The 12,440-nt window shown below is 34.0% G+C and overlaps 1 protein-coding gene across 2 annotated transcripts in view; it reads left to right on the top strand.

Moving 5' to 3' along the window:
- Positions 1 to 8,575, top strand: part of LOC125663601 (E3 ubiquitin-protein ligase Su(dx)-like) — a 36,170-nt gene extending 27,595 nt beyond the window's left edge. For both annotated transcript variants that reach the window (XM_048895880.2, XM_048895881.2), the window contains 9 exons: positions 79 to 232; positions 1,972 to 2,060; positions 2,395 to 2,554; positions 3,048 to 3,181; positions 4,415 to 4,555; positions 4,700 to 4,820; positions 5,233 to 5,337; positions 5,559 to 5,655; positions 6,394 to 8,575. In XM_048895880.2, the coding sequence (XP_048751837.1) occupies positions 79 to 232; positions 1,972 to 2,060; positions 2,395 to 2,554; positions 3,048 to 3,181; positions 4,415 to 4,555; positions 4,700 to 4,820; positions 5,233 to 5,337; positions 5,559 to 5,655; positions 6,394 to 6,566 (1,174 nt within the window). In that variant the 3' untranslated portion in view covers positions 6,567 to 8,575. The remainder of the gene's footprint in view (positions 1 to 78; positions 233 to 1,971; positions 2,061 to 2,394; positions 2,555 to 3,047; positions 3,182 to 4,414; positions 4,556 to 4,699; positions 4,821 to 5,232; positions 5,338 to 5,558; positions 5,656 to 6,393) is intronic.
- The last annotated feature ends 3,865 nt before the right edge of the window (positions 8,576 to 12,440 follow it).

The following is a 12,440-nucleotide window of genomic DNA, read 5'->3' on the forward strand; positions in this document are numbered from 1 at the left end:
ACCTTGTGCAGGGATAATCAGTCTGATCATCTGTCTGCTGAATGAGCATCAAATATAACCCCATTTTGTAAATTTCAGACCCAAAGGAGCCTATGGAGTGCCTTTACAGTATGAGAGGAGCTTCCGCTGGAAGCTGGGACAATTCCGATACCTGTGTACTTCTAATGCCCTGCCAGGCCATGTCAAAATCACTGTGTCCAGGGATAATCTGTTTGAAGACTCATTTCAACAGGTAATTTAGGCTTAGTTTTACAACCTGGGCTTTCTGAGTTTGCCTGTGTTATGGCCTACATTTTTCACAATGCTATGTGAGTTATTCCCCCCTGATTACAGAGGGCACACAGCACATTGCAGTCCGTAGTTGACAGTGCCATATAAGGAATAATTAGAAACTTTACAATTTTTGATTGCAATCAATTGCCAGTTAAGGAGTTTTTCTAAGAATTAAGTGTAATAACTTAAAAATAGTATAACTGAACAATAATATTTTAGTCACTGATTACATTTACTAGTATAATTATGTGTCCTTTTGTGGTTTTCTTGCAAGCAATGTATGGTCACGATATAACAAACTATGTAAGTACATGTATTAATTAGTCCTCGACTTCTTTAGGGGTACCTTTAGTATATCAGCAATTCATTATTAATTTTTATCAATATTCTCGACAACCAAAACACATGCAATAAGATATGCCTAAAAACACATCTGCAACCAACGCCAGCATATACATTATCAATTTATCATTTTACACTGAACAAAACTACTTATTGCTAAATGTACACCAGGTGCCAATAAAACAGAACATGTTAATGTCTCGAATTGGTATCTAGTGTATTATTTTTGTTAAAATATTTTTTTTGTGTATGATTCAATCTTTTGAAAGTTAGATTTTGTGTACGTCAACTAAAAACAATTATCAGGTGCATCGTAGCAACAATGGGTCTACCCCCTCTTTCTTATTATTTATTATTTAAATAAAGTTTTATGCAGAAATCGATCTATAGATAGGCCTGGCCCCCCCCCCCTTTTTTTTTTTTAAAAACAACATTGTGAATGGTAGTGTAAAATTTTACTGATGAATGAAACTGAAAGATCAACCCGGCCTTGTTGCCTTCCCTCTCGAGCTTTGGATTTTATTTTTGATTTATTTGTCAAGGATTTTTGGGCAATATTATGAAGTCAACCCAACCCCCAACCCCAACCCCCTTTAAACCATGCTATGTGCCTGATTATATCACATGCTTTCATTGTCCTTTTAATTCTAGGTGTCATTTGTTTTTAAAACAGATTACTACTGAAATTCTCGGTATCAATTACATTATAACCTGCACGTGAATAAACGCCAAATGTGCCTATAACAATCCCCACCTTTCCCAACTCTACAATTTGACAAAGTGCACATTTTATAAAGTTTTCTCCATAAAACTGAAGAAATTAAACCTTGTTTTTGTCATAGCTATAATACAACCTGTTAAAATTTAGCATAATAAAGAATTTGGTAATGTAAGCTTTACTATTCACTATTTGTTAATACAATTTATGTGAAGCTTAGGACCGCAATCATAAGTGTGCCCCTAACATCCAGTGTAAGGGGAGTAACTGCAAAAATGTAGGCCATTGTCAGTTACAAATGTTGCTATGCTCGGGACTGCTTCAGCAACTTGTGTGTTTGAAATCATATTCTATCATCTAATAAAGAGCCAATTATGTTATAACTGTTATATGTATTTATAGCCAGGTATGAAGGGAAACTGAAATTCAATGGAAAATAAAATGAAACATTATTAAAAAATTCTTGAAACTAGACATTGCCTTCAGCTTTTCCATAACTGTTTACATCAGGAAAACTTCTGTTTACACTTCAAGTAGGGACTGATGATTTTATTTGTATGGCTAATCTATACTCAAGAGTTGATGCCAGCAGTGGCCCCAATCAATAAAACCCTTTTCACTGAGATTTCTATTGACAGATAATGAGACTCCAGCCATTTGATTTGAGGAGGAGATTGTACATTATATTCAAGGGAGAAGAAGGTTTAGATTATGGTGGAGTAGCAAGGTACTTAGAACAGCTAGATCATTATCACATTAATACTGAAAGTCACCCCCCCCCCCCCCCCCTTTTCTTATCTATACATGTCTTATAAAAAGATAATTTAATATCCACTTCAAAATTTAATTAACTGATTGCAAATGAATCCAATTGGAGAAAAATTGGCGTCTTGACAATGAAGCGGTTATGGATATTATTTATTTTAGCATTACATGTGACGAAATGTAGATCCTCCTAATGTGTGCAAGTTAATGTTCTAGACTTGTATATAGATGCATGCATGAATTGATATCAGATGTTTTACCGGGGAACAGTTATTGAATGCCCATTTGTGTTGCAGAGAATGGTTTTTCCATCTTTCCCATGATGTGCTGAACCCTATGTACTGTCTGTTTGAGTATGCCAGCACCAATAACTACTGTTTACAGATCAATCCAGCCTCAAGTGTCAACCCCGACCATCTTGTCTACTTTAGGTTTATAGGCAGATTAATCGCCATGGTAAGGACAAGATGTTTTTCCCTACAGAATTGTACATTGATGAAAGAATATATGTTATATTGATTGCCTTGTTTGATTTATTAAAGGGGCATGAAAAATGCGTAAGATGTTCAAGGTGCTCATTTTTAAAATCTTTAAAAAAAAAAGTACACAATTTTGAGTAGGTTAATGAATTAGGTCATCTTTTTGGATTTTATGCCATCCCTTCAGAACAGATCTATTGCGTGCATGTTTAGGTGCATTTTGACCAGTTTGTAAGAAGCACCATTCCAGATTTCAATCACTTACTATAAAGATAGTGAGAACAAGATTTTTAGGTCTTAACACTTGCTATAAAGCTGGAAGATTGGGAGGGGGAAGATTTCTAGGTCAAAAGGTCAAGGTCATAGTCAATCTTTCTAGTAGCAAATGATATATGTTGAGCCCAGCTTTGGGGTGCTTTTTGTATTTCTTTTTATGATGATTAACCTCTTGGAATGATCTCTATTTTTAGGCACTTTATCATGGAAAGTTTATAGACAGTGGGTTTACACTACCTTTCTACAAGAGGATGTTGAGCAAAAAGTTGTACCTTAAGGACATAGAAACGATAGATTCGGAATTTTACAACTCTCTTGTATGGATAAGGTATGGAAGCTATGCAACTTCATTTTTAGTGTTTGTCAGGACCTCTCTGCTGGCAGACAAGTCGTACTGTTGTGTCAGAAATAGATTTATGATATTATGAAATCTGATTAGAAAAAGACAAAAGCTGTTGCAGAAGGCAGATCAGGATTACTGGTATACAATTCTGAATGTCACCAAATCATACATCTCATCATGTCCATATGTACATTTCTATAGTGCTTTCATAATATCAGTGGTACATTTGATATAAAAAACATTGTATCATATGGTATGTTTAAACAAACAATATTTTCATTTGCTTTTAAGGAGAATTTTACCATTATAACTTTTTATGAATTTACAGTAAATATGTATGCAAAATTATTGTATTATTACTTCATGTGGTAGGACTATGTTATTCAGTTGGAACTGTACATTATTAAATGGCATGTGTCTATTGTCAAAATGAAAGAGAAGGGATAATGATATCTATTTATTAGGGCCCTGCAATAGGCAGGTGCCCAAAAGTGATCAACCTGTGTTGTGTGTGCATTCTTTTTCAGACTATTTTTTGGCTATCTCTGCAGCTATTAATCGAAAATTTATGCATGAACTTATATAAATGGTTTACAGATCAATTTTGTGTTTGAACTTTGACCTATTTTTGAAAGAATTATAGACCTTGAACTTTGCAAATTTCAGGGATTTGACTTTTTTTAGTCTTTTTGAAAATAATGCCACAAAATGGAGGCCTTTTGTGATGCTTGCCATCACAGTGATATTTAGTTTATAAACTTGTATGTTCATAGGATACATGAATGTATATCCAGTATTGATTGATTTAGTTGATTAACTTGTATGTACGTAGGACACATGATACTATATTGATTTGATTTGATTGATTAACTTGTATGTACGTAGGACACATGATACTATATTGATTTGATTTGATTGATTAACTTGTATGTACATAGGACACATGATACTATATTCATTTGATTTGATTGATTAACTTGTATGTACGTAGGACACATGATACAGTATTGATTTGATTTGATTGATTAACTTGTATGTACATAGGACACATGATACTATATTGATTTGATTTAATTGATTAACTTGTATGTACGTAGGACACATGATACAATATTGATTTGATTTGATTGATTAACTTGTATGTATGTAGGACACATGATACAATATTGATTTGATTTGATTGATTAACTTATGATACAATATTGATTTGATTATCAGGGACAACAACATAGAGGAATGTGGCTTGGAGCTGTTCTTTACTGCTGACTTTGAGGTCCTCGGTAAGGTGGAACAGCATGATCTGAAAGAAGGTGGCTCAGACATCAGTGTCACAGAGGAAAACAAGGAGGAGTATATCGAGTAAGACATTGACATATCAAGTTATAAAAGCCTGGGGAGGGGGAACTGCACACTTCAGCATAAAGGGTCTTAGAGTCATCATGCAGATGTTATTATATCCATTTTATTCGAAGCAAATATATGATGTAAGTTTTGAATTTGTAGTTTGATGACAAACTGGCGATTTTCTCGAGGGGTAGAAGAGCAGAGCAAGGCTTTCTTGGACGGCTTCAGTGAAGTAGTTCCTCTGCAGTGGCTGCAGTACTTTGATGAGAGAGAACTAGAGGTAACTTCATTTTATGTGACTTCCAAACTACCTGAAAACTGAAATTCTACAGAGCTAACTAAAATTCCTACTTTTGGAGAGGATTCATGACTTGCAGCAGATGATGCATAAATTCCATTTATAAAAAATTTCAAGAATTCAATTTTTTAAAGAGAGAAGAAAACTTGAAATGAACTCTTTCCAGGGCAATATGTCAAAATGAATCGACATCTGAGATAAGTTGTGCATTTTCTCATGGAATGCTCAGGTGGTGAAGATCAAGTGTAGTTAAACGCTCTTTTCTTTACATTTTATTTGTGATAGATTACATTAATAGTGATAAATCCGAGCCTTGGCTCTGACAGCTGCTTTTGAACTTGACATCTGATGAAAGTTAACTCTTGGTAAAACAATATTCTCTTTGTATTCACAGTTGATGTTGTGTGGTATGCAAGAGATTGATGTTGATGACTGGGAAAGAAACACAATTTATAGGCATTACCAGAGGAACACCAAACAGGTCATGTGGTTCTGGAAGGTAGGCACCATTTACGATCTGAAATTTATATGTTTGCTTTGGTCCAGGCTTTTGGGGAGAATTCGAAGCTTTAAGTTTTAGACTATGTTTGATAGGAAATTCATGTAATGAATATTTGTGACATGCTTGCAATTTCTTTTATTGTTATGCCATAGAATTAGTTAATAGTGTCTCATCTCTCTTTTGTTATGGGAAGTAATTATTTTCTGCTTTGATTTCAGTTTGTAAGGGAAATTGACAACGAGAAGAAAATCCGTTTGTTACAATTTGTTACCGGAACGTGTCGACTTCCTGTGGGAGGATTCGCAGAACTAATGGGTGGGTATTCGTAGTTTATAGACTTAGTAGATTTGATGACTGGATCACCAAACCTCGTTTTCCAAGATACATAATTTGAATAGAAAGATGTAAGATGCATAGTTTGGATAGTAAAGATTAAACTTAAATGTAATTGTACCTAATTTTATTTATAAAACCAGTTTCTATTCAGGAGAGAGTTGGCACAATGATTTTATATTTAATTATAGGTACTAGTATTTGTCATTAACAATCATAATTACGGGCCGTCAAGACGCGGGCTGTTACTTGTTATACATTTAAAGATTTACGCTGTGTTTCTGCGAGATGAAAATGTTTGCAGTAATCAAAGTGCTTAAAACAGTGTCACTGAGATGAATTCACCTCAAGAATAAGCCTATCCCCAATAATGTAATTCTGCAGGATGTCTTTTTAACCACAAAATCTACGATCTGTTTATACTGAAACACAATTTTAGCAAGTTCTGTTTTAGAAAATTTGAATATCGTAAAATTAGTTACTACTGAATGCTACCAAATATTCTGGAAATCACTTTTCTAAAAATAGCCCTGTTTACAATTGATAAATATTCTAGAAGTTCAAACGAAGTCATATGTATCAATAGAGGTGACTGAATACATTTAGAACACATGTACTACACAACAATACATCACCAAAATCTGTGTGTTGTATATCACATACTGGCATGCAATGTAGCAAAGGGGGATAGAAGTGTGAATTTAATTTCTCGTTTTACAGGGAGCAATGGTCCACAGAGATTCTGTATAGAGAAGGTTGGGAAGGAGACCTGGTTGCCACGGAGTCACACATGCTTTAATAGACTAGACTTACCTCCATATAGAAGTTATGAACAATTATTCGAAAAATTAACTATGGCAATTGAAGAGACAGAAGGCTTTGGACAAGAATAACGACTGGATTGTTTTGCTATGGAGTCCGTCTTTCAGAGCATATCTGGAACTTTGTGGGTCATTGGTCACATTGATGATAATGAATTACGTTTATACCCATCAGACATCTGTGATCGTTTTTCTCTTTTCCGTATTCTGTCCAAGACCAGGTTTTGATTGGTTATTTGATGTGGACAATTCTCTCATTTCTTGTGTTTGTTAAAAAAAATGGTTTTAGTAATAACATTTTTTGCTCAATTTTCTTTTACTAGTGAAAACAATTTCTGTTACAGTGCAAAATTTGGTAGCATTTTAATATTTAAGTGACTCTAGTTTGGTTGGTTTTTATGTGTATCTGTTGTATTACTTGCAGTCCTTTCAATTGAAAATTTTATTTGATGCTGGGGTTTGTCAACAGTGAATCAGCCATTGTGTCAAGTTTTGTGAATCATGGATGAATGTGAGGGTTGTATATATATGCGTGTGAGCAACATGAGTTTCAGAATGGACAATGCTTTTGGAGGGGGGATATTGATGTGAATATTGTTTGAGCATGGCTCTTAGTGCTGTTTTCCTTTTGACAGTTACATTTTTATTTGCAAAAGGAGCATTTTATAAATGCTCTGATGAGCATTTTATAAATGCTCTGATTAGTTATCTGTGATAGGTCTCTGACTTTGAAAAAGAGAAATTCTTTGTGACAGACCTTTGATGAAATAGTGTACAAGGTACATATATATTTGGGGGGAATAAGGTGTAACTGAAGAAGCCCGCATATCTGGTTTTCAATAAAATTGCATAAGAAATATCAAACTTACTAAATTCATATAATTAGTATATAACATATCTTCAAGCTTTGCAGTATATTCCAAATGAATTGGGTTTGTTATAAAGTACAATTGCCCAATTTCAAATTCCCGGTTAGCATGTGTTAGCTTATGATTATGATTGAAAAAGCAAAAAGCATTTTATCTTTGATTGTGGTGTCTGGGTATATTTGTTTTATATAGGTAATCTATAGGAGCTTTGTCCCACTGAAAGCAGGGATCATTATTATAGAGCAATTCATTCCAATTTAGATTTATCATGATTGTCCTACATAAATTTTTTTTTTTTTTTTTTTTTTGGTAATATGTGGTGTATAGAACATTAAGTTTCCATCAAAAAGACAAATTATCTCCCCCTGGTTCTCCAAAGATAATGCATGAAACATGTTTAATGTTGTGTGCTTTCTCTCCAATAAAGGATAACAGAGTTATCTGATTTATTTTTTTATTATCTCATGGTGGCACTTTTTATTCACTAAACAATTGGTTTTGAAATTTATATGAAGTATATATTGTCTTCCTAGAAATGAAAATGATTTTTGTTAAAAATTTTATAGATGAATTAAAACCCAAAGACTTACAGAAGCATATTTCAAAATCTAGGTATGGTATTAAAACTTTGTATATCGGATTATATAATACATTTCCACCCCAGTAGTCAGAATCATAGGACCATATACTAAAATGCTTTGATTTTTGATCAATTTTGTATGTGTTCTAATTCCTTGTTACAGTTGCATAAAGTATTGTTGTAACTTGTTTTTACTATTTGTAATGCAATATTGTCTGTTTTCATGGAATGAATTGATGTAAAAATGTATGCATTATTTATTACATTTATCTTTGTAAAGCTATGATACCGACACACCAAACATTTAGTGATCTAATGTACAAAATTTTACTGCAAATGCACATCAGTTATTTGACACGAGTCATCTGTCTTGTTGATTTAGGATGTGTATTTGAACGTATCTTACCTTGTATATTGATGTTCATCATACATATACAGATGTATCATACTCATTCTTTCAAAAACAGTGTGTTTGCTTTCTTCTAATTCACCAACATTCAGACCTTCAAATATTGGTAAATATATATTGTTTTTATGATATAAACAATGTTGAATTAAACAATAGGGATATAATTGTTATCAATCAGTCGATTGAAGGTCAATCATAAAATTGTATAAAAGAATGAAAATTTTGTCTCCTTTTCTTTGTGAAGAGAAAATATTTCCAGGTTACTTGCCTTGTCGGTGTATATAATCTCAGATATTCAAATACTGAGAATTTACTTCATGAACGCATGTTATATAGGATCCAGATCTGCAGTCTATACCATGTGTTTAGGGTAAAGGATTTCATTGTATGTCTAAGATCCAACTCTGAGAGAGATGTGGGAGGATTTTTTTATGATGACAAATCTGCCATATCCTTTTTTTCCTCAAGTTAACAACACAATGGCACAAATGATATTGAGTTCCAGAAGGTGACTAGTACTTGCATATGTACAGGGACTATACACAATTTACAAAAATTTCAACACACATCTCTTTATGGGAACTATACAGAATTCACAAAATTTCAACACACATCTCTTTGTACATCTTTAGGTTGTATTTCACTGACAGTGTATGGATCTTGTGAAATCCATAGTAACAAACTGACATGCTGACACACAAAAGAATCACAACCGTCAGTTTTCAGCGATATATTCGATATACAACTACATGTATTAAAAGATATACAGCTAGTATATATTGGGTAACAGTGAATTTAAAGTTGGCCATTATTACTTTGGCGAAAAATGTCGACGCTGAAGAGATGGTAGCTATTTAAGTTTCTATACTTCAATATCAAATATACCTCCCATTAGTATTTGTTGCTGCTCGATTTTTGTGATGCATGGAGTTTATTACATGGATTATTTGTGTCGTAGGGATGTTTATCCACTCTTCTAGAAGTGCCCAACACCAAGTGGTTAGATGTGGGCACATCAATCTAACATGCCCCACACATGTTCTATTGGGACTGTAGGGGGGAGGCTAAGGTAACATTGTTTTGGTGAAGATAGTCCATTGCATGACACTGGGTATTGTCTTGGAAGAATCAAGTTTTGCTTGTGAACAAACAGCACAAGGACAGGTTGCAGAACAGCATCAGTATATCAAGCTGTCAAATTCACTCGGCCTTCATCGATGACCATGAGGGTATTGTTATCACTACAGCTCCCACCCCACACCTCTAAACCCGTTGCAATACACTTATCAGAATAACATTCACAGCGACCTTGAAAAACATGCCAACACCCAACACCCATCTGAGGGGTTAAGTATGAACGGACTCGTTAAAAAAAGAGTACACAACACCATATTTCCATAGGAAACACATTTGGATGATGTTAGACAGTTTCTTTGATTATCAAAGAGGGGGAGGGGGGAATGATAACTAATATTGTCCAAAATAAAAAACGTGAATATCCTAACACAGCTGACCTTACTTTCATCAAGTAATCCAGATTTAACGTAATTTTAAAATGACTAACATACATGTGTTGGTATTCTGTCTTATCTAATTGTTGACTAATTATTTTTTTGACATAAATTGTCTTACTTAAAGGAAGTGAACATGAAAAAAATATTTGTTGCATAATAAACTTAAAAGACCTCCTGAAACTAAATAGTGTAGCCTGAATCTAATTTGCTTGTTTCTATTATGAGATATGATCAATTAAACACTCTTAAGTTAAAGGTTTATGGAGGTCATCCATTATTTCCCAGTATGCATCTGTGCTCTGACGTAGATGAGACACATTGCTGTTGTTGACTGCGCATGGGTCACTATTATACAGCAGAAATTTATAGATTCATATTATAATTGATGGATACGGTTTTGGAGCAAAAAGAATTGAAATCAAATCTCCAGCTCCTCCAACCTCTGAACTTACTCAGAAGCACTAGTACTGTTATATTTCAAGATTCCCAATCAATTAATTTTATTAGATTTTGAAATATTTGGAGATAATTAAGGTGACTGTGTCATAAAAGCACTGTAATATAGGCATATAATTTATATATTTTATAATAATTGATGTACATGGACCACAGATAAATTTCGGAGATGCAATTTACAGTTATATTATTTATTTACACTAATAAAAATTACTTATTCACAATCTGTATCAAAGTCTGAGGTTTCAAGAAATCCTTTATAATTGCAGTGCTTTTAGGAAATGCTCCCTTAATTTATGTCACAACAAATGAGGGTAAAACTACTGATTTCTCCCCCCAAGAGGTTGACCGCATCTGACCAGTGTCTGTATGTAGGCCATAAACCTTGATATCATGCTGACTGTATTCTATCACGTGTGTGTGTGTAACTGGAAATATTTACACACAATTAAATGCCATGTTTTATGTTTAGATTTTAATACATGTGAATACAGAAGGTATTTTTCATTTTCGTTTTTTCTTACTTGTTTAACAAGTTGTTAGTTCCAAGTCCTCCGAAACCCTTCCTCTTTGGATACATAAATCCATGGATAAATGTAAGCTGTATCAATTGTAACAGGACTTAGACACACCATGTCAAAATATGGGTGTAGAGAACTGCACTTTATGTGTATATCCATGTAATCTGACACAAAATGTTCAAACTCATGACAACAAAGACACCCCTTGAATGTACATAATTCCTCTCTCATTTAAATCAGTTGCTGGTAAAGAAGAATTATTCTGAGAAGCAATTTCTTCCTCTGTTACATCAGGTTCAAACTGATATCCCAAATTTAATTCACTTTCTGCTGATGACATTTTAACGTTGATGCTTACAATGTGCCAAAAATACACAATGTGTCCTACTGACATCAGCATCAGCGCTGCCCTCTAGTGGATGCTAAGAGATAACTCAGCAGGGAGGTAATAATTTTTTCAATATGGCAGCTCCCAAGGATTGAAAAGATTAGTTAATCTTATAAAATATCTCCCTACTAAAGAAAGCTACATCTTAATGATTTTCGGAACTCATTATATACATCAAAATGACAAATTTAAACCCTTTGTCACATTTTCGTGTTCACTTCCTTTAATTATTAATACATGGTGTGCGTTACAATCTTTTGTATGCATGTTTTATGTTATTTACACAGTAAATGTCAAAAGATGATCATTTAATGATTTTCTAAAAAAAAAATGCAGCGCGATACCTTGAAGTCTATCACTTGCTCTACAAATATCTTGAAATTCAACATCTGGGCCAACCTTCTTGATACCATTTTGATCAGTTCTAGAACATGAAAAATTCTGGGCAGAATGAAGTTCCCATTTTTCCTGGTAGGCATCAGAATGCTCTCCTGTCTATTGTGGACTATGTAACGCATAATCTGATTGGTTTAGACAGTCACGTGCCAGGGATGATATAACTTCACATCTCCCTCTCAAACATCATATCTCCCCATCATATTTCACCCCTTCGGTAGCCTCATGCATTTTCAATAAAATTTTTGTCAAGGTAGATTTAGTTTATTGCGATGTACGTCACAACAAGTCCGAGTCATTGTACGTTCATAGTTGGTAAGGTGGGTCTCTGATACAGTTAAATCGCACAAGTACGAGGTATCGGCACAAGTGTTTATTTCAACCTTCTCTTAAGTATTAAACGTCCATGTGCTCCAAACTGGACAACAGTGACTGTACAACTCACTTGATGTGAAGTTTTTTATCTGGTATATGAATGCTACAACTTTGTATTTATTTACATGCACAACAGAAAATGAACTTGTGGTCTACAGAAACTCAGTTTAAAGCAGTACAAAAATAGTACAGATTCTTGTTCTGTGACCAGCCTTATTCCTTTGTCAATATGCAACCTCACATCAGACTTGCACTCAACATACCGAGACAGTTTAACACATTTTGATTTCAAGAATGACAGGCTGCTTTCAAAGTGTTATTCCACAATAATTTTCTACCACAGACATTTAAGTAGTTTTCCTCAGGGCTACAGGCTTCCTCATTCCGTTGTGCCCTAAATCCCATTCAGCAAATATCAAATTAAAAAAAACACCCTTC

Source organism: Ostrea edulis, chromosome 1, assembly GCF_947568905.1.
Source record: "Ostrea edulis chromosome 1, xbOstEdul1.1, whole genome shotgun sequence".
Lineage (NCBI taxonomy): Eukaryota > Metazoa > Mollusca > Bivalvia > Ostreida > Ostreidae > Ostrea > Ostrea edulis.